General features: G+C 36.4%; 1 protein-coding gene across 1 annotated transcript in view; it reads left to right on the top strand.

Annotated features, from left to right (window-relative positions):
- Window positions 1-21,310, top strand: part of map2k6 (mitogen-activated protein kinase kinase 6) — a 53,847-nt gene extending 32,537 nt beyond the window's left edge. Inside the window, exons 4-12 of the mRNA XM_061974245.1 lie at window positions 4,538-4,651; window positions 4,735-4,854; window positions 4,926-5,042; window positions 10,341-10,392; window positions 10,460-10,587; window positions 10,701-10,778; window positions 16,864-17,003; window positions 17,122-17,167; window positions 20,712-21,310. Of these exons, the coding sequence (XP_061830229.1) occupies window positions 4,538-4,651; window positions 4,735-4,854; window positions 4,926-5,042; window positions 10,341-10,392; window positions 10,460-10,587; window positions 10,701-10,778; window positions 16,864-17,003; window positions 17,122-17,167; window positions 20,712-20,789 (873 nt within the window). The 3' untranslated portion in view covers window positions 20,790-21,310. The remainder of the gene's footprint in view (window positions 1-4,537; window positions 4,652-4,734; window positions 4,855-4,925; window positions 5,043-10,340; window positions 10,393-10,459; window positions 10,588-10,700; window positions 10,779-16,863; window positions 17,004-17,121; window positions 17,168-20,711) is intronic.
- Window positions 21,311-22,974: the final 1,664 nt, after the last annotated feature.

Below are 22,974 nucleotides of genomic sequence, written 5' to 3'. Positions count from 1 at the left end.
CGGCCGGCGACTTGTGGGACTCGAACCTGGGTAGGTATTTTGAAAATTTTTGGGACTTTTGCGGACTTTTCCAACTTTTATCCCCCGTCCCCGTGGGACTCGGCTGGGTGTGTTATGGACATTTTGGGCAACCCGGGACTTGCGCGGCCATACATAAGATTTTATGTTAGTGTTTTACTTCTTTTAAGTGTTTTGAAACATGCTTGAAACTATTTTTGTCCAAATGTCCAAAACACACCCAGCAATGGTGCACAGGAAGGCGGGGAAGAAGAGGGGAAAAGGCGGCCAAAATGGCCAAAAGTCCCAATTTTGTTCAAAATATCTCCCCGGGTTCCAGTCTCACGAGTCCCGCCGCCGGCCGCACAAGTCCCGGGGTGCAAACAATGTTGAAAACGCACCCAGCAAAGTCCCACGGGAAGTGGGGGAGAAAATTCGGCAAAAGTCCCCCAAAAATGTTCAAAATACCTACCCAGGTTCGAGCCCCATAAAGTCTCGCCACCGCCCGCCCAAGTCCCGGGTTGGCCAAAATGTCCATAACACACCCAGCCGAGTCCCACAGGGAGGGGGGATAAAAGTTGGAAAAGTCCGCAAAAGTCCCAAAAATGTTCAAAATACCTACCCAGGTTGGAGTCCCACAAATCTTAAAACTTGGGTGTGATTTCTGAACATTTTACCGGCTTTTCTCCCCGTCTTGCCGTGGGACTTTGCTGGGCGCGTTTTGGACATTCTGGGCATCCCGGCCGGCGGCGTGATTTGTGGGACTCGAACCTGGGTAGGTATTTTGAAAATTTTTGGGACTTTTGCCGACTTTTCCAACTTTTATCCCCCGTTCCCGTGGGACTCGGCTGGGGGTGTTAAGGCAGTGTTTTTCAACCTTTTTTGAGCCGAGGCACATTTTTTGCGTTGAAAAAATGCGGAGGCACACCACCAGTAGAAATCATTAAAAAACGAAACTCAGTTGACAGTAAAAAGTCGTTGTCGCAATTGTTGGATGTGACTTTAAGGCATAACCAAGCATGCATCAATATAGCTCTTGTCTCAAAGTAGGTGTACTGTCACGACCTGTCATACACGCCGTGACATTTTGAGTTTTTTTGGTGTTTTCCTGTGTGTAGTGTTTAAGTTCTTGTCTTGCGCTCCTATTTTGGTGACTTTTTCTGTTTTTTTGGGTATTTTCCTGTAGCAGTTTCATGTCTTCCTTTGAGCGATATTTCCAGCATCTACTTTGTTTTAGCAATCAAGAATATTTCAGTTGTTTTTATCCTTCTTTGTGGGGACATTGTTGATTGTCATGTTGGGATGTACATTATCTTTACTCCACATTAAGTCTTTGCTGTCGTCCAGCAGTCTGTTTTTGTTTACTTTGTAGCCAGTTCAGTTTTAGTTTTGTTCTGCATAGCCTTCCCTAAGCTTCAATGCCTTTTTTTAGGGGCAATCACCTTTTGTTTATTTTTGGTATAAGCATTAGACACCTTTTTACCTGCACCCTGCCTCCCGCTGTTCCCGACATCTACAACGTAATTAACTACCTGCTGCCACCTACTGATATGGAAGAGTATTACACGGTTACTCTGCCGAGTTCTAGACAGCACCGACACTCAACAACAACACATCATTTGCAGACTATAATTACTGGTTTGCAAAAAATATTTTTAACCCAAATAGGTGAATCTAGATAATATCCCACGACACACCAGACTATATCTCACGACACTAGTGTGCCGCAGCAAGTCCCGGGAAGCCCAAAATGTCCATAACACACCCAGCCGAATCCCACAGGGACGGGGGATGAAAGTTGGAAAAGTCGGCAAAAGTCCCAAAAATGTTCAAAATACCTACCCAGGTTCGAGTCCCACAAGTCTTAAAACTTGTGGCACCCGGGTGTGATTTTTGAACATTTTACCGACTGTTCTCACTTTTCTCCCCGCCTTGCCGTGGGACTTTGCTGGGCGCGTTTTGGACATTTTGGGCATCCCGGCCGGCGGCGGGACTTGCGGGACTCGAACCTGGGTAGGTATTTTGAACATTTTTGGGACTTTTGCTAACCTTTCCAACTTTTATCCCCCGTCCCCGTGGGACTCGGCTGGGTGTGTTATGGACATTTTGGGCAACCCGGGACTTGCGCGGCCATACATAAGATTTTATGTTAGAGTGTTTTAAGTGTTTTGGTCCTAAATAATCTCAGTAAGATATGTTTTTATCATAGCTCTGTCGAGGTCCGTAGCTAAGTTAGCTTCAATGCCGTCGTTAGCAACAGCATTGCTAGGCTTTGTCATTAACCATGTGGTTACAGGTCCAGAGTTTGGTAGTATTGTTGATCTTAATTCTGTCTATCCTTACAGTCAGGGGCTTATTTCTTTTGTTTCTATCTGCATTTAAGCCCGATGCTATCACGTTAGCTCCGAAGCTAAAGAGCTTCGCCGATGCATTGTCGTGGAGATAAAAGTCACTGTGAATGTCCATTTCGCGTTCTCGACTCTCATTTTCAAGAGGATATAGTTTCCGAGGTGGTTTAAAATACAAATCCGTGATCCACAATAGAAAAAGGAGAGAGTGTGGAATCCAATGAGCCCTTGTACCTAAGTTACGGTCAGAGCAAAAAAAGATACGTCCTGCACTGCACTCTAGTCCTTCACTCTCACGTTCCTCATCCACAAATCTTTCATCCTGGCTCAAATTAATGGGTTAATCGTCGCTTTCTCGGTCCGAATCGCTCTCGCTGCTGGTGTAAACAATGGGGAAATGTGAGGAGACTTTCAACTTGTGACGTCACGCTACTTCCGGTACAGGCAAGGCTTTTTTTTATCAGCGACCAAAAGTTGCGAACTTTATCGTCGTCGTTCTATACTAAATCCTTTCAGCAAAAATATGGCAATATCGCGAAATGATCAAGTATGACACACAGAATGGATCCGCTATCCCCGTTTAAATAAGAAAATGTCATTTCAGTAGGCCTTTAAATGAAGTAAATGCTAGTGCCATTATCTTGACATAATAATATGCGCTCGGCATTACATTTCTTGAAACCAGCAAACTTATACTAAAAACGAATTTATTGTTCTTAATGGAAATGCAACAAGGCAACCGCTTGTTACTCTCGGGGTCTCCTAGCCGCTCAGGCAAATCATATGGTCTAAAAATGCATTTTTCCATCGACAACATGACATCATCATGCTAAGTGCGTGCTCTTTCAGTCAATTAGTGCGCATATATACAGCCCGGCCCCCGGCCAAAAATGTTTTAATTGTAATTTTGAAGAATTCATCTGAATGTGCATGAACTATTTCTGTTCAAAATTGTTAGAATAAACATCTTAAATGTTTAAATATTAACTGTCCGTTTGCTGTACTGTGCCGACTGAGTATGAGTACGTATTTTCTATTGTTTCATTGAAAATAAAAAAGCAAAGTCCATTTGGCTGTCATCTGTTTTAATTATGAGACACAATTGTGTCAAAGTCAGGATTTTTTATTTCATGCTTGAAATAAGAAATGATTACTTTAAAAAAGTAGTTTTATACTTGTGAGTGTTGATGACACAGCTTTGCAACAGTTGATATTCTAGTTTCCAGCATGTTTTACTCAATATAGGTCATCAAATCTCAGCAACAAGCTGTAATATCTTACTGAGATCATTTAGGACAGGGGTCGGCAACCCAAAATGTTGAAAGAGCCATAATGGACCATAAATACAAAAACAAATCTGTCTGGAGCCGCAAAAAATTAAAAGCCATATTACATACAGATAGTGTGTCATGAGATATAAATTGAATTAATATGACTTAAAGGAAACTAAATGACCTCAAATATAGCTACAAATGAGGCATAATGATGCAATATGTACATATAGCTAGCATAAATAGCCTGTTAGCATCGATTAGCTTGCAGTCATGCAGTGACCAAATATGTCTGATTAGCACTCCACACAAGTCAATAACATCAACAAAACTCACCTTTCATGCACAACCTTAAAAGTTTGGTGGACAAAATGAGACAGAAAAAGAAGTGGCATAAAACACGTCCTAGAAAGTCGGAGAAAGTTATACATGTAAACAAACTAGGTGAGTTCAAGGACCGCCAAAATTAGTAGGACAAAACGGCGCTCGCCAAATACTCGAATCAGTGAAGCATGTTTAATATAAACAGTGTGCTCTGTAACAATTAGGGAGGTTTGTGTCATGTTTGTCCTCCTACAGACACCATATTAAAACAAAAATTATTTTTTTTCCCCTCATCGTTTTCCATTTTTCATACATTTTTTGAAAAAGCTCCAGAGAGCCACTAGGGCGGCGCTAAAGAGCCGCATGCGGCTCTAGAGCCGCGGGTTGCCGACCCCTGATTTAGGACCAAAACACTTAAAACAAGTAAAAGACTCTAACATAAAATCTGCTTAGTGAGAAGAATTATCTTATCAGGCAGAAAATAAGCAAATATCACCCTTATTTGAGGTATTTAATCTTACTTAAATTTCAGTTTTTGCAGTGTGCCTGCTTTGGGGGCTACTGAGCTACTGTGTATGAATGTGTTCTGCTGTCCAGAACTTTGTGGTGAAGGCGGATGACTTGGAGGAGATTTCAGAACTGGGGAGGGGAGCGTATGGCGTGGTGCACCAGATGAGACACATGCCCAGCGGTGTCATCATGGCTGTCAAGGTAGGCTGTTTTGCGTTTACGGTAAATGTCAGCATCAGGCGGTGGATGAAAGCGACTCAGTCGGCGATGTTTGGCCTCTGCAGAGGATCCGAGCCACCGTAAACACGCTGGAGCAGAAGAGGCTCCTGATGGACCTGGACATCTCCATGAGGACGGTGGACTGCTTCTTCACCGTCACTTTCTACGGCGCCCTCTTCAGAGAGGTGAGTCCATTTGAGCCTCGTTTATGGAGGCAGCCAAGTTGTGACGCGTCCAAACACTCTGAACTGCTTAGGGGGATGTTTGGATCTGCATGGAGTTGATGGACACCTCGTTGGATAAGTTCTACAAGAAGGTGATTGAGAAAGGGAAAACCATCCCTGAGGACATCCTGGGCAAGATCACAGTAGCTGTAAGTTCTACTTTACGTTATGTCATGTTAAATGTTATTATTATTTTTATTTTTTTTACAAAACAATTCTCCACAAAGAAAATATTCAAGTAGAGATGTCCGATAATGGCTTTTTTTGCCGATATCCGATATTCCGATATTGTCCAACTCTTAATTACCGATTCCGATATCAACCGATACCGATATATCATACTTGCCAACCTTGAGACCTCCGATTTCGGGAGGTAGGGGGAGGGGGGTGGTGGTGGGCGTGGTCGGGGTGGGACGGGGGCGTGGTCGGGGGCGTGGCTAAAAGGGGAGGAGTATATTTACAGCTAGAATTCACCAAGTCAAGTATTTCATAGATTATATATATATATATATATATATATATATATATATATATATATATATATAATCTAAGAAATACTTGACGTTCAGTGAATTCTAGCTATATATATATATATATATATATACGTGTATATATATATATTTATTTTATTATATATATATTTATTTTATTATATATATATATATATATATATATATATATATATATATATATATATATATATAATAAATACTTGAATTTCAGTGTTCATTTATTTACACATATACACACACATAACACTCATCTACTCATTGTTGAGTCAAGGGTTGAATTGTCCATCCTTGTTCTATTCTCTGTCACTATTTTTCGAACCATGCTGAACACCTCTGATGATGCATTCTGTGTGGCACGCACAAAAGTGGTTTCATCAAATGCACTAGATGGCAGTATTGTCCTGTTTAAGAGTGTCACAACATTGCTGTTTACGGCAGATGAACTGCTTTACGGTATACAAAAACGTGACTGCTGTTGTTGGGTGTTGTTGCCACGCTGGGAGGACGTTAATGAAACTGCCTAACAATAAACCCACATAAGAAACCAAAAACTCTCCCTCCATTATTCTACATTTATAACGTTATTGGGCAGGTATGCTGTTTATGTTGTGGGTTAGCGGACTCAGGTCCATGCTGAGCCTGAATTTCGGGAGATTTTCGGGAGAAAATTTGTCCCGGGAGGTTTTCGGGAGAGGCGCTGAATTTCGGGAGTCTCCCGGAAAATCCGGGAGGGTTGGCAAGTATGCGATATATACAGTCGTGGAATTAACACATTATTATGCTTAATTTTGTTGTGATGCCCCGCTGGATGCTTTAAACCAGTGTTTTTCAACCTTTTTTGAGCCAAGGCACATTTTTTGCGTTGAAAAAATCCGGATGCACACCACCAGCAGAAATCTTTAAAAAAAAAAGAAACTCAGTTGACAGTAAAAAGTTGTTGTCGCAATTGTTGGATATGACTTTAAACCATAACCAAGCATGCATCAATATCACGCCGTGACTTATTTTGAGTTGTTTGCTGTTTTCCTGTGTGTAGTGTTTTAGTTCTTGTCTTGCGCTCCTATTTTGGTGGCTTTTTCTATTTTTTTTGGTATTTTCCTGTAGCAGTTTCATGTCTTCCTTTGAGCGATATTTCCTGCATCTACTTTGTTTTAGCAATCAAGAATATTTCAGTTGGTTATATCCTTCTTTGTGGGGACAATGTTGATTGTCATGTCATGTTTGGATGTACTTTGTGGATGCCGTCTTTGCTCCACAGTAAGTCTTTGCTGTCGTCCAGCATTCTGTTTTTATTTACTTTGTAGCCAGTTCAGTTTTAGTTTCGTTCTGCATAGCCTTCCCTAAGCGTCAATGTCTTTTCTTACGGGCACTCACCTTTTGTTTATTTTTGGTTAAAGCATTAGACACCTTTTTACCTGCACCCTGCCTCCCGCTGTTTCCGAAGTCTACCAAGCAATTAGCTACCGGCTGCCACCTACTGCCGAGCTCTAGACAGCAACGAGACTCAACAACAACACATAATTTGAAGACTATAATTACTAGTTTACAAAACATATTTTTAACCCAAATATGTGAAATTAGATAATCTCCCACGGAACACCAGACTGTATCTCACGGCACACTAGTGTGCCGCGGCACAGTGGTTGAAAAACACTGCTTTAAACAATGTAACTTTACCATGAATTAATTAACGTAAACAAGTTAAAAAACTTATTCGGGTGTTACCATTTAGTGGTCAATTGTACGGAATATGCACTGTACTGTGCAATCTACTAATACAAGTTCCAATCAATCAATCAAAAACAAGGTTTTCCAAAATAAGAGAACAACTTCAACTCCAGTTATGGAAAAAAAACGCCAACATGGCACTGCCATATTTATTATTGAAGTCACAAAGTGCATATTTTTTTTTAACATGCCTGAAAACAGCAGCTTGGAATTTGGGACATGCTCTCCCTGGGATAATCCTAATACCCACTACAACTGTGGGAAATACTATACTTTGACTTTCACAAAGTGCATTATTATTATTATTTTTTAAACATGCCTCAAAAAAATCGCTACAAAATCAATGAAGGCACACAGCTTCAGTCCATAGTATACTAGAGCATACTTTCCAACCTTGAGACCTCCGAATTCAGGTGATGGGGGCGCGAGGGGTTTGGTGTATATTGTAGTGTCCCGGAAGAGTTAGTGCTGCAAGGGGTTCTGGGTATTTGTTCTGTTGTGTTACGGTGCGGATGTTCTCCCGAAATCGAGTCGTGAAATTTCCTCACTCCTAAATATTCCAAAGTCTACTGTCAACTGAGGGGGGGAGGAGGGGGTTGTATATTGTAGCCCGGAAGAGTTAGGGATGCAAGGGATTCTGGGTATTTGTTCTGTTTTCTTACGGTGCGGATGTTCTCCCGAAATCGAGTCGTGAAATTTCCTCGCTCCTAAACATTCCAAAGTCTACTGTCAACTGGGGGGAGGGGGGGTTGTATATTGTAGCCCGGAAGAGTTAGGGATGCAAGGGATTCTGGGTATTTGTTCTGTTGTGTTTATGTTGTGTTACGGTGCGGATGTTCTCCCGAAATGTGTTTGTCATTCTTGTTTGGTGTGGGTTCACAGTGTGGCGCATATTTGTAACAGTGTTAAAGTTGTTAATACGGCCAACCTCAGTGTGACCTGTATGGCTGTTGATCAAGTATGCTTTGTATTCACTTGTGTGTGTGTGTGTGTGTGTGTGAAAAAGCTGCATATATTATGTGACGCGGTTTGTATGGAGGAAAAGCGGACATGACGACAGGTTGTAAGGACGCTAAAGGCAGTGCCTTTAAGGCACGCCCCCAATAATCTTGTCCGGGTGGAAATCGGGAGAATGGTTGCCCCGGGAGGTTTTCGGAGGGGCACTGAAATTCGGGAGTCTCCTGGGAAAATCGGGAGGTTGAAACCGATACCGATAATTTCCGATATTACATTTTAAAGCGTTTATAGGCCGATAATATCGGCAGGCCGATGTTATCGGACATCTCTATATTCAAGTCAAGTAATTTTAAAAATTAGCAATTAATTAATTATAATCTGTAATTAATGGATATAAACTCTTTTTTAATCTCACCTAAAAATGCTGAGGAAAGCCCTCAACTTGAGGTATGTTCATTTAATTATGTTATTATAAATATAGATATATATACAAATAATGGCTTCATGAAGTCATTTATTGTTTTTAACAAACTTGAACAAATGCAGTTTTATTTACTAGAATGAAACATCAGGCCAACATAAAGTGTTGATAAAAAACAGTAAGAAAATTATGTTTTAAAGTATTAAATGTTGATAATATTGAAAAAAAAACAGTGCCACCATTTAAAGTGCTAGCATATGTTACTTATACAGTACCCCCTTGTTTATCGCTGGTAATTGGTTCCGGACATAGCGGGGTAAATTAATTTCTGTGAAATTGGAATCATTAATTATGAGTCGAAATTTTTTTATAGCGAAAGCATTAAAAACTGTTTATTATCTTCTAAATATTTAACATTTTATGAGAACCCTCCAGACATGAAATAACAGCTTTTAGTCACCTTCACACTCAATTAGGGTTGTACGGTATACTGGCACTAAAAAAGTACCGCGGTACTAATGAGTTACAACTAGTACAATACTGCCATTGAAAAATACCTGTACTTTTTTGTTTTTTTCGATCGCATGTTGCCGTGCTGCGGTGCATGTAAAGTGTGTCAGCATGCCCACACAAACAAAAACAAAAAGTCAATTCTACTGGTTAATAAAGAGGGTGGGTGAAGCGCAATATGGAGGTATTTTGGCTTTTGAAGTCACGATAAAGGTGACGTTTTAAACATGGAAGCGCCTTTCTGCAAGCGGTGCTTTTAAAACATGCCTCGCCATAGATGGCAATTAGTATTACCACCTGTGCTATAAACTAAGGTAAACATTTAAATAACAAACATTCAGATTTGCACAAGGAGTTGGAAGAGCAGCAGGTAATGTGGTGAACTTGCTCCCCTGCTCTGCGCGTATACCTTATTTTTTGTAGTATAAGTCGCTCCAGAGTATAAGTCGCACCGGCCGAAAATGCATAATAAAGAAGGAAAAAAACATATATAAGTCGCATTTTTGGGGGAAATTTATTTGATAAAAGCCAACACCAAGAATAGACATTTGAAAGGCAATTTAAAATAAATAAAGAATAGTGAACAACAGGCTGAATAAGTGTACGTTATATGAGGCATAAATAACCAACTGAGAACGTGCCTGGTATGTTAACGTAACATATTATGGTAAGAGTCATTTTAGACCAGATCAACTGGTCTAAAAGGCTAGAGTATACAAATGAGTTTTAAGATGGGACTTAAATGCTTCTACTGAGGTAGCATCTCTAACTGTTACCGGTAGGGCATTCCAGAGTACTGGTACGCTCTATAGCCCGCAGACTTTTTTTGGGCTCCTAATCAAACCATTTGTAACATTCCACACTATCAAGTAATACAAGTACATACTATGATTCGTGCTAATACTGTATTGGATTAATATCATATCAACCAATACCCAAGGCTCCAATACCTACTTTTAACCGGTCATTTCCTCAATCGCAGTTCTTTTGTTTACCAAAAGAACCCATATAGCGGTATAGCTCGGTTGGTAGAGCGGCCGTGCCAGCAACTTGAGGGTTCCAGGTTTGATCCCCGCTTCCGCCATCCGCCTGCCGTTGTGTCCTTGGGCAAGACACTTTACCCACCTGCTCCCAGTGCCACCCACACTGGTTTAAATGTAACTTAGGTATTGGGTTTCACTATGTAAAGCGCTTTGAGTCACTAGAGAAAAGCGCTATATAAATATAATTTCACTTCACTAATTCACTTCACTACCATCTTCTTTTGCCACTTTCCCACTACTATGATTTTTAAGTGTTTCGCTTCCTCCCCCCCTCAGATCGTAAAGGCATTAGAGCACCTGCACAGGAACCTGTCGGTCATCCACAGAGGTAAGTGCAGCAAGTGTGCATGCTTTCGTTTTTTTCCAATCCCCAACTTATCTCCCGCCCTCTCCAGATGTGAAGCCCTCCAACGTTCTGATCAACACCGAGGGCCAGGTGAAAATGTGCGATTTCGGCATCAGCGGCCACCTGGTGGACTCTGTAGCCAAGACCATGGATGCCGGCTGCAAACCCTACATGGCGGTAAGATTGGTTTGTGGGCGGAGCTCCGGAATTTCAACATAATTGCTTTTTTTTTTAGTGCCAAAGTAGTTTTTTTTTATGTGCAGAATGGCTGTGCTTTATTTGTTTTTTAGCCTGAGCGCATCAACCCTGACCTAAACCAGAAGGGCTACAGTGTCAAGTCAGACATATGGAGTCTGGGTATCACAATGGTGAGTCTACTTGGACGTCTAATAGTAATAATGAGTCTGTTTGGCAATAAATCCTTAATAAGTAGGGGTGTAACGGTGCACAAAAATTTCGGTTCGGTACGTACCTCGGTTTAGAGGTCACGGTTCGGTTAATTTTCGGTACAGTAAGAAAACAACAAAATATACATTTTTGGGTTATTTATTTACCAAATTTGCAAAATCTTCCACCAAAAATATTTTTCTTAGAGGAATATTTGATGTGAAGTAATGGGAACCTTGGATATGTCAATAATTCATAATAACATTGATTTTGATTCAATATTATGTTTTGAGCAATGACAGTTTGAAAGAAAAAAAACCCAGCTTTGTTTTATTAGTCAACATTGTTACATTATTACTTAGAATATGTTCCTCTAGTGTCCAAAAAACTCTAAATTAAGTCTTTATTACTTAGAATATGTTCCTCTAGTGTCCAAATAACTCTAAATTTAGTCTTTATTACTTAGAATATGTTCCTCTAGTGACCAAGTAACTCTAAAATTAGTCTGTGTTCCTTGGAATATGTTCCCCTAGTGTCCAAATAACTCTAAATGTAGTCTTTATTACTTGGAATATGTTCCTCTAGTGTCCAAATAACTCTAAATGTAGTCTTTATTACTTAGAATATGTTCCTCTAGTGTCCAAATAACTCTAAATCAAGTCTTTGTTACTTAGAATATGTTCCCCTAGTGTCCAAATAACTCTAAATTTAGTCTTTGTTCCTTGGAATATGTTCCCCTAGTGTCCAAATAACTCTAAATGTAGTCTTTATTACTTAGAATATGTTCCTCTAGTGTCCAAATAACTCTAAATTTAGTCTTTGTTCCGTGGAATATGTTCCCCTAGTGTCCAAATAACTCTAAATTAAGTCTTTATTACTTAGAATATGTTCCCCTAGTGTCCAAATAACTCTAAATTAAGTCTTTGTTCCTTGGAATATGTTCCCCTAGTGTCCAAATAACTCTAAATCAAGTCTTTGTTACTTAGAATATGTTCCCCTAGTGTCCAAATAACTCTAAATCAAGCCTTTGTTACTTAGAATATGTTCCCCTAGTGTCCAAATAACTCTAAATTTAGTCTTTGTTCCTTGGAATATGTTCCCCTAGTGTCCAAATAACTCTAAATGTAGTCTTTATTACTTAGAATATGTTCCTCTAGTGTCCAAATAACTCTAAATCAAGTCTTTGTTACTTAGAATATGTTCCCCTAGTGTCCAAATAACTCTAAATTTAGTCTTTGTTCCTTGGAATATGTTCCCCTAGTGTCCAAATAACTCTAAATTTAGTCTTTATTACTTAGAATATGTTCCTCTAGTGTCCAAATAACTCTAAATGTAGTCTTTGTTCCTTGGAATATGTTCCCCTAGTGTCCAAATAACTCTAAATTAAGTCTTTGTTACTTAGAATATGTTCCCCTAGTGTCCAAATAACTCTAAATCAAGTCTTTGTTACTTAGAATATGTTCCCCTAGTGTCCAAATAACTCTAAATTTAGTCTTTGTTCCTTGGAATATGTTCCCCTAGTGTCCAAATAACTCTAAATTAAGTCTTTATTACTTAGAATATGTTCCCCTAGTGTCCAAATAACTCTAAATCAAGTCTTTGTTACTTAGAATATGTTCCCCTAGTGTCCAAATAACTCTAAATTTAGTCTTTGTTCCTTGGAATATGTTCCCCTAGTGTCCAAATAACTCTAAATTTAGTCTTTATTACTTAGAATATGTTCCTCTAGTGTCCAAATAACTCTAAATTTAGTCTTTGTTCCTTGGAATATGTTCCCCTAGTGTCCAAATAACTCTAAATTTAGTCTTTTTTACTTAGAATATGTTCCTCTAGTGTCCAAATAACTCTAAATCAAGTCTTTGTTACTTAGAATATGTTCCCCTAGTGTCCAAATAACTCTAAATTGAGTCTTTGTTCCTTGGAATATGTTCCCCTAGTGTCCAAATAACTCTAATTTTAGTCTTTGTTCCTTGGAATATGTTCCCCTAGTGTCCAAATAACTCTAAATTAAGTCTTTATTACTTAGAATATGTTCCCCTAGTGTCCAAATAACTCTAAATCAAGTCTTTGTTACTTAGAATATGTTCCCCTAGTGTCCAAATAACTCTAAATTTAGTCTTTGTTCCTTGGAATATGTTCCCCTAGTGTCCAAATAACTCTAAATGAAGTCTTTATTACTTAGAATATGTTCCTCTAGTGTCCAAATAACTCTAAATCAAGTCTTTCTTCCTTGGAATATGTTCCCCTAGTGTCCAAATAACTCTAAATTAAGTCTTTGTTACTTAGAATATGTTCCCCTAGTGTCCAAATAACTCTAAATCAAGTCTTTGTTACTTAGAATATGTTCCCCTAGTGTCCAAATAACTCTACATTTAGTCTTTGTTCCTTGGAATATGTTCCCCTAGTGTCCAAATAACTCTAAATTAAGTCTTTATTACTTAGAATATGTTCCCCTAGTGTCCAAATAACTCTAAATCAAGTCTTTGTTACTTAGAATATGTTCCCTAGTGTCCAAATAACTCTAAATTTAGTCTTTGTTCCTTGGAATATGTTCCCCTAGTGTCCAAATAACTCTAAATTTAGTCTTTATTACTTAGAATATGTTCCTCTAGTGTCCAAATAACTCTAAATGTAGTCTTTGTTCCTTGGAATATGTTCCCCTAGTGTCCAAATAACTCTAAATGTAGTCTTTATTACTTGGAATATGTTCCTCTAGTGTCCAAATAACTCTAAATGTAGTCTTTATTACTTAGAATATGTTCCTCTAGTGTCCAAATAACTCTAAATCAAGTCTTTGTTCCTTGGAATATGTTCCCCTAGTGTCCAAATAACTCTAAATGTAGTCTATTACTTAGAATATGTTCCTCTAGTGTCCAAATAACTCTAAATTTAGTCTTCATTACTTAGAATATGTTCCTCTAGTGTCCAAATAACTCTAAATCAAGTCTGTGTTACTTAGTATATGTTCCCCTAGTGTCCAAATAACTCTAAATCAAGTCTTTGTTACTTAGAATATGTTCCCCTAGTGTCCAAATAACTCTAAATTTAGTCTTTATTACTTAGAATATGTTCCTCTAGTGTCCAAATAACTCTAAATTTAGTCTTTGTTCCTTGGAATATGTTCCCCTAGTGTCCAAATAACTCTAAATCAAGTCTTTGTTACTTAGAATACGTTCCCCTAGTGTCCAAATAACTCTAAATTTAGTCTTTGTTCCTTGGAATATGTTCCCCTAGTGTCCAAATAACTCTAAATGTAGTCTTTATTCCTTGGAATATGTTCCCCTAGTGTCCAAATAACTCTAAATTTAGTCTTTATTACTTAGAATATGTTCCTCTAGTGTCCAAATAACTCTAAATTTAGTCTTTGTTCCGTGGAATATGTTCCCCTAGTGTCCAAATAACTCTAAATCAAGTCTTTGTTACTTAGAATATGTTCCCCTAGTGTCCAAATAACTCTAAATCAAGTCTTTGTTACTTAGAATATGTTCCCCTATTGTCCAAATAACTCTAAATGTAGTCTTTGTTCCTTGGAATATGTTCCCCTAGTGTCCAAATAACTCTAAATTTAGTCTTTGTTCCTTGGAATATGTTCCCCTAGTGTCCAAATAACTCTAAATGTAGTCTTTATTACTTAGAATATGTTCCTCTAGTGTCCAAATAACTCTAAATTTAGTCTTTGTTCCTTGGAATATGTTCCCCTAGTGTCCAAATAACTCTAAATTTAGTCTTTATTACTTAGAATATGTTCCTCTAGTATCCAAATAACTCTAATTGTAGTCTTTGTTCCTTGGAATATGTTCCCCTAGTGTCCAAATAACTCTAAATGTAGTCTTTGTTCCTTGGAATATGTTCCCCTAGTGTCCAAATAACTCTAAATTAAGTCTTTATTACTTAGAATATGTTCCTCTAGTGTCCAAATAACTCTAAATTTAGTCTTTATTACTTAGAATATGTTCCTCTAGTGTCCAAATAACTCTAAATCAAGTCTGTGTTACTTATAATATGTTCCTCTAGTGTCCAAATAACTCTAAATCAAGTCTTTGTTACTTAGAATATGTTCCTCTAGTGTCCAAATAACTCTAAATTTAGTCTTTGTTCCTTAGAATATGTTCCCCTAGTGTCCAAATAACTCTAAACCAAGTCTTTGTTACTTAGAATATGTTCCCCTAGTGTCCAAATAACTCTAAATCAAGTCTTTATTACTTAGAATATGTTCCCTTAGTGTCCAAATAACTCTAAATCAAGTCTGTGTTACTTAGAATATGTTCCCCTAGTGTCCAAATAACTCTAAATTTAGTCTTTATTACTTAGAATATGTTCCTCTAGTGTCCAAATAACTCTAAATCAAGTCTGTGTTACTTAGAATATGTTCCTCTAGTGTCCAAATAACTCTAAATTTAGTCTTTGTTCCTTGGAATATGTTCCCCTAGTGTCCAAATAACTCTAAATTTAGTCTTTTTTACTTAGAATATGTTCCTCTAGTGTCCAAATAACTCTAAATTTAGTCTTTGTTCCTTGGAATATGTTCCCCTAGTGTCCAAAAAACTCTAAATTAAGTCTTTATTACTTAGAATATGTTCCTCTAGTGTCCAAATAACTCTAAATCAAGTCTTTATTACTTAGAATATGTTCCCCTAGTGTCCAAATAACTCTAAACCAAGTCTTTGTTACTTAGAATATGTTCCCCTAGTGTCCAAATAACTCTAAATCAAGTCTTTATTACTTAGAATATGTTCCCCTAGTGTCCAAATAACTCTAAACCAAGTCTTTGTTACTTAGAATATGTTCCCCTAGTGTCCAAATAACTCTAAATCAAGTCTTTGTTACTTAGAATATGTTCCCCTAGTGTCCAAATAACTCTAAATTTAGTCTTTGTTCCTTGGAATATGTTCCCCTAGTGTCCAAAAAACTCTAAATTAAGTCTTTATTACTTAGAATATGTTCCTCTAGTGTCCAAATAACTCTAAATTTAGTCTTTGTTCCTTGGAATATGTTCCCCTAGTGTCCAAATAACTCTAAATTTAGTCTTTATTACTTAGAATATGTTCCTCTAGTGTCCAAATAACTCTAAATTTAGTATTTGTTCCGTGGAATATGTTCCCCTAGTGTCCAAATAACTCTAAATTAAATCTTTATTACTTATAATATGTTCCCCTAGTGTCCAAATAACTCTAAATTAAGTCTCTATTACTTAGAATATGTTCCTCTAGTGTCCAAATAACTCTAAATCAAGTCTTTGTTACTTAGAATATGTTCCCTTAGTGTCCAAATAACTCTAAATTTAGTCTTTATTACTTAGAATATGTTCCTCTAGTGTCCAAATAACTCTAAATGTAGTCTTTGTTCCTTGGAATAGGTTCCCCTAGTGTCCAAATAACTCTAAATTAAGTCTTTGTTACTTAGAATATGTTCCCCTAGTGTCCAAATAACTCTAAATTAAGTCTTTGTTACTTAGAATATGTTCCCCATACTAAAGTGTTACCAAAAACATATCATGTCATGTCAAAACATGTCTTGAATTTGAAAAAAAAACCATTTTATTTGTCACTAAAGAAGGGTTCGGTGAATGCGCATATGAAACTGGTGGGGTTCGGTACCTCCAACAAGGTTAAGAACAACTTATCTAGAGATTTAAGCGTTAAATAAATAATGCATGTATGCCCTGGCACACCATTATCATCATTTCATGACCGAAGCAAAAAACTTTTTACACTTTTATACTGAAATAAATCCACCTACAACTTATTAAATACAAATATAGAAAAAAATACCGGCAGCGGTAAAGTTTATGTCCATGAAGGAAAGAAGAAAGTGAATGGATGTTTATAACTGAATATGCATAGAAATGTGTTTTCTTTTGTATTATTTTTTTAATTAATTAAGTAACATTTTTGACAACCTTTTTCCAAAACACAATATAGAATGTGAGCTATAACCGCATACATTTATCATTTGTTTTCAAAACGCTTACAAAAAAGTGAGACCCCAAAAATGTACTGTTTGACCCCATTTTTATGACTTTATTTTGAAAATATTTTGCGCCAACACTGTGTACGTGTGCTCTAGATCGAGTTGGCCATTCTGAAGTTCCCCTACGACTCGTGGGGTACGCCCTTCCAGCAGCTCAAGCAGGTGGTGGACGAGCCCTCCCCACAGCTGCCCGCGGACCGCTTCTCACCAGACTTTGTAGACTTCATCTCCCAGTGGTGAGAGCCACTTGGAACTTGTTCAAATCCTGTATATGTAAAGCGCACTTTGGTGAATGGCCAGCAGAGGGAGGTGTTTTCCACGCATTAACCTCTGCTCTCTCCTGTGTGCTCACAGTTTAAGAAAGAAGCCTAATGAGAGACCAGCTTATACAGAATTAATGGTAAGTGTTTTTTTTTTTTTTTGCATTTTAATGACAATGTATTCTCATACGGGGGACAAAAGACAAAAAATATGGATATTTCCCTTAATTTGGCAAATATTTTGGCATCAACCTGCCTGCTGTTACTTTTAATGCACTGGGGTTCTTTTTATGCCACACATCAAAATATTTGTTATAATGTCAAATGTAAATTTGAACTGCAGGATTATTTGTAGAATTATATTTTTCCCCTTTAAAGAATACAAAAGTTATAAATTGTATCCATTTATAAACAATGCATAAGCAGAATATACTTTTCAAAATTCTAATTACCGCTTAATTAAGTTACAGTTAAAGTACCAATGATTGTCACACACACACACACACACACACACACACACACACACACACACACACACACACACACACACACACACTATAGGTGTGGCGAAATTATTCTCTGCATTTGACCCATCACCCTTGATCACCCCCTGGGGGGTGAGGGGAGCAGTGAGCAGCAGCAGTGGCCACGCCCGGGATAAATTTTTGGTGATTTAACCCCCAATTCCAAACCTTGATGCTGAGTACCAAGCAGAGATAATGGGTCCCATTTTTATAGTCTTTGGTATGACTCGCCCGGGGTTTGAACTCACAACCTACCGATCTCAGGGCGGACACTCTAAATGTGCGGGAAATCACAGTGGTAAAAAAAAAAACTTAAAAAAAAAATATATATATTTTGTGTATGGTAATTAGTAACGTTTATTGATTATTATAGTAATGTTATTATGCGATTGTGAGGAATGAATAAGAATATGAGAGACTGGTAAAGAAAAAGGAACTACAGACAAACATTTAATTGAACTAAGTATTATTATTATTATTTGTGTGAAATCATTTCATTATTTTTCTCAGAAAATCAAGTGAAGGTAGGTAATTTTTACAGGAAGATTAAAAAAAGTAATCCACACAAAGACAAAAAACACAAAAACAAACAGTGAAATTATTTAAAAAAATAAATAGTTTAAGATATTAAAAAATGCATTATTCCTACAAAATAAAAGCAAGACAAATAGATGTCATATCAATTTTAATTATGAGGAAAAAAATGTAAAATGGTACAATTTATACAATTATTTTTTTATTTTTTTTTTCAATTAGTTTGTACAGCTTCATTTAAAACAAATGTTATAAAACTTTTAATTAATGAAGAAATAACAGTTTTGGAATGATTTAGAATAATAAAACAAATGAAACCTTTTTTCTTTTTTTTAATTATAATTAATTAATTAATAATAACAAAATTTGATCACACCAAGGAACTGATATGATGGGTATATCTCACTGCAGACTTCATGAGAGCCAACAAACATAAGAAAACATCACTTACTGTACAATGTCTGCTCTCACGAGGACAGCCGACAGCTAGGATGTTCACATATTCCCGTTTTTAGATGAAGAATGACTCATAATCCTCGCGAAGAAAAATGGGGAGTGGACTCAAGCGCATACCAAGCGTCTTTTCATGTCTTCTTCTCGCCATTTCTGGGTCTAAATTGGATGCCAAAGTTGACCAAACTGTTAGATTATGCCTTCATCCTTCTACTATCCAGGTGAGAGGTATTATTTATGATCTAGAATAAACTTTCGCCAGCTCCGAGGCGTGAAAGCAGCTCACCAGCCGCCGTTTTCAATATCAGGCTAAAAATAGTTCATGTGCATTAGTGCTTTTAACAACAACATCACTCATACTTGGTTAGGTCAAGTCACGAAATGTCAATGGAGTATTGTTGGCCTTTTTTGGGATGGCTATTTAGAGGGATTTATGGGCGGAATGGAGGACTTTCCATTGACTCCATTATAAGCAGACTTATTTACGTTAAAAAAATACATCCGTCGTTTTGTCTCTCATGATTGTGAACAATAGGCAAAAGTGCAGTTTCCCTTTAAAACCAGTAAATGATTTAAAATAGTGAAACAATTAAAACCATTTTTCTTTTTTATTATTAGTTTGTACTAGGGTAGTACGGTATACCGGTATTAGTATAGTACCGCGATGCTAATGAATCATATTCGGTACTATACCGACTCTGAAAAGTACCGGTCCCGCGCCCCCTGTCGTCGTCACGTCGTGTCATTGCTGGTTTGCGAGCAGAGGAGCATGTTCGGCAGCGCACAATCACAGAGTACTTACAAGCAGACACAGTGTGTAGACAGAAAAGGAAAAACGGACGCATTTTGGCTTAAAAACTAATGAAAAAGGTGAAGTTATAACACTGAAACACCCTCAGGAAGAGATGCTTTATGGGCGGTATAGCTCGGTTGGTAGAGTGGCCGTGCCAGCAACTTGAGGGTTCCAGGTTCGATCCCCGCTTCCGCCATCCTAGTCGCTGCTGTTGTGTCCTTGGGCAAGACACTTTAACCACAGTTCCACCCACACTGGTTTAAATGTAACTTAGATATTGGGTTTCACTATATAAAGTGCTTTGAGTCAATAGAGAAAAAGCGCTATATAAATATAATTCACTAATTCACTTTAAGACATGGCTAGCTAGCTAGCGGCTAAAGTCCAGCCGCCGTCGGCAGTGTTTTAGCTACTTCTAAATCACTAATCCTGGTCTCCATGGCGACAAATAAAGTACGTTTCTTACAAGTATCATTATCACTGCAGGACGAGGAAGAGCTAAACATGCTTCACTACACACCATGTAGTGAAACATGCGCCAAAATGTAAACAAACGCCATTGGTGGATCTACACCTGACATCCACTGTAATGATACCAAGTACAGGAGCGTACCTAGTCGATACTACTATGATTATGTCAATATTTTTTGGCATCACATCTTCTTTCGTTTTAAAAAAAATTCCTATTATGTTTATAAACTCAGAAAATATGTCCCTGGACACATGATCATATAACGACTTGGTATCGGATTGATACCCAAATTTGTGGTATCATCCAAAACGAATGTAAAGTATCAAAACAACAGAAGAATAAGTGATTATTACATTTTAACAGAAGTGCAGATAGAACATGTTAAAAGGTAAAGTAAGCAGATATTAACAGTAAATGAACAAGTAGATTAATAATTCATTTTCTACCGCTTGTCCTTAATAATGTTGACAAAATAATAGAATGATAAATGACACAATATGTTGCTGCATATGTCAGCAGACTAAATTAGAAGTCTTTGTTTGCTTACCTACTAATAAAAGACAAGTTGTCTAGTATGTTCACTATTTTATTTAAAGACAAACTTGCAATAAGAAACATATGTTTAATGTACCCTAAGATTTTTTGTTTTAATAAAGCCAATAATGCAATTTTTTGTTGTCCCCTTTATTTAGAAAAATATCGAAATAATATCTGTATCGGGACAACACTGGTTTGTACAAAAGTCATACCCATAATGGATGCCAGGTCCTCTCTGCAGTTGAGTAAACAAATGTCACACGAGAGGAATTAGGGTATTAAAATGTAATTGAGGTGTAAGGTGCTTAAAAAGTAACAATGTTTTAATAAATGTCACTTAAAGCCTTCTTTTCCCCCTCTTTGCCTCACAGAAACATCCCTTTTTCACCTTGCATGACTCCAAAGAGACAGACGTGGCCAGCTTCGTCAAGGTCGTCCTGGACGACTGATCCCGCGTCGGCGCCGCTTCTCACTCAGTCAACGCACCGATGATGGCCTACTGTTTGTTTTGTTTTTTTAGAGAGAAAAGAAAGAAATGAAATGACGGACTCTCGTGCAGGAAGAGAGAAGAGAGATGCAAACATTAACTGGAGAGGTTTGACCCCCGAAACTCGCTCAATGAACTTTTCTTTTTTGGCTTTTTATTTCCCCGCTTCTTTACAGAGACGGACCTTTTTTTTTTTTTTTTTTTTTCTTTCGACACGTTTATTACAATTTTAGTGTCGTCACGGCGTTTTGATACTGTATATTGTCGACGTGTGTGTGTGCGCGTGTGCGTGTGAGAATCTTGCCGTTATTGCGTCATGACGCCAGTTTCAACCCTCTCCTTGGGTCACTCGATGTTGTCAAGAGGTCATGCTGGGGAAAGGGGAGGAGCTACAAATCGTCAATCAAATTACAAAAACACTAATATGATGGGGAAAAAAAAAAAAAAAAAAAACATGTCTGGAAATAGAAATCTACAGAACTCCTAAAGGGACATGGGGGAATTTTTTTTTTTTAATTTTTTTTTTTATTTAAAAAAAAAAATTTTTTAAGACATGTATCTCGTGCGCACGAGAAACTTTTTATAAAGTTTTTTTTTTTTTTAATTATAATTTTATTTTTTATTTTTTTTAGACATGTATCTCGTGCGCATGAGAAACTTTTTATAAAGTTATCTAAAAAAATATATATAGTTTTTTTATTTTTTATTTTTTTTTAGACATGTATCTCGTGCGCACAAGAAACTTTCTCATGCGCACGAGAAACTTTTTATAAAGTTACTAAAAAAATTTTTTTTATAATTTTATTTTTTTAGACATGTATCTCGTGCGCAAGAGAAACTTTCTCATGCGCATGAGAAACTTTTTATAAAGTTTCTAAAAAAAATGTTTTTATAATTTTTTTATTTTTTTTTAGACATGTATCTCGTGCGCACGAGAAACTTTTTATAAAGTTATTAAAAAAATATCGTTTTTTTTATTTTTTTTAGACATGTATCTCGTGCGCACGAGAAACTTTTTATAAAGTTATTAAAAAAAATTATAATTTTATTTTTTATTTTTTTTAGACATGTATCTCGTGCGCACGAGAAACTTTTTATAAAGTTTTTGTTTTTTTTAAATTATACTTTTTTTATTTTTTAGACGTGTATCTCGTTTTTATAAAGTTACTAAAAAAAATGTTTTTTATAATTTTATTTTATTTATTTTTTAGACATGTATCTCGTGCGCACGAGAAACTTTTTATAAAGTTATTAAAAAAATATAGTTTTATTTTTAATTTTTTTTTAGACATGTATCTCGTGCGCACAAGAAACTTTTTATAAAGTTATGAAAAAAATTATAATTTTACTTTTTATTTTTTTTAGACATGTATCGTGCGCACGAGAAACTTTTTATAAAGTTATTTAAAAAAAAAATTATAGTTTTTTATTTTAAATTTTTTTTTAGACATGTATCTCTACATGTCTAAAAAAAAAAATAATAATAAAAAAACTATATCAATTTTTTTAATAACTTTATAAAAAGTTTCTTGTGCGCACGAGATACATGTCTAAAAAAAATAAAAAAATTAAATTATAAAAAAAATGTTTTTAATAACTTTATAAAAAGTTTCTCGACTGCACGAGATACATGTCTAAAAAAAAAAAAAAAAAATTATAAAAAATTTTTTTTAAGTAACTTTATAAAAAGTTTCTCGTGCGCGCGAGAAACTTTCTCATGCGCACGAGAAACTTTTTATAAAGTTATTAAAAAAAAATATATATCGTTTTTTTACTTTTTATTTTTTTTAGACATGTATCTCGTGCGCACGAGAAACTTTTTATAAAGTTAAAAAAAAAAAATTATAATTTTACTTTTTATTTTTTTAGACATGTATCTCGTGCGCACAAGAAACTTTTTATAAAGTTATTTTAAAAAAAAATTATATATTTTTTATTTTTTTTAGACATGTATCTCGTGCGCACGAGAAACTTTTTATAAAGTTATTTAAAAAAAATATATAGTTTTTTTATTATTATTTTTTTTTTAGACATGTATCTCGTGTGCACGAGATACATGTCTAAAAAAACAACAAAAACAAAAAAAAATTTTTATTTTATTTTATAAATTTATAAAAAGTTTCTCGTGCGCACGAGATACATGTCTT

This window comes from Nerophis lumbriciformis, linkage group LG22 (genome assembly GCF_033978685.3).
Source record: "Nerophis lumbriciformis linkage group LG22, RoL_Nlum_v2.1, whole genome shotgun sequence".
Classification (NCBI taxonomy): domain Eukaryota; kingdom Metazoa; phylum Chordata; class Actinopteri; order Syngnathiformes; family Syngnathidae; genus Nerophis; species Nerophis lumbriciformis.
This window is presented reverse-complemented; position numbering and strand designations above follow the sequence as displayed.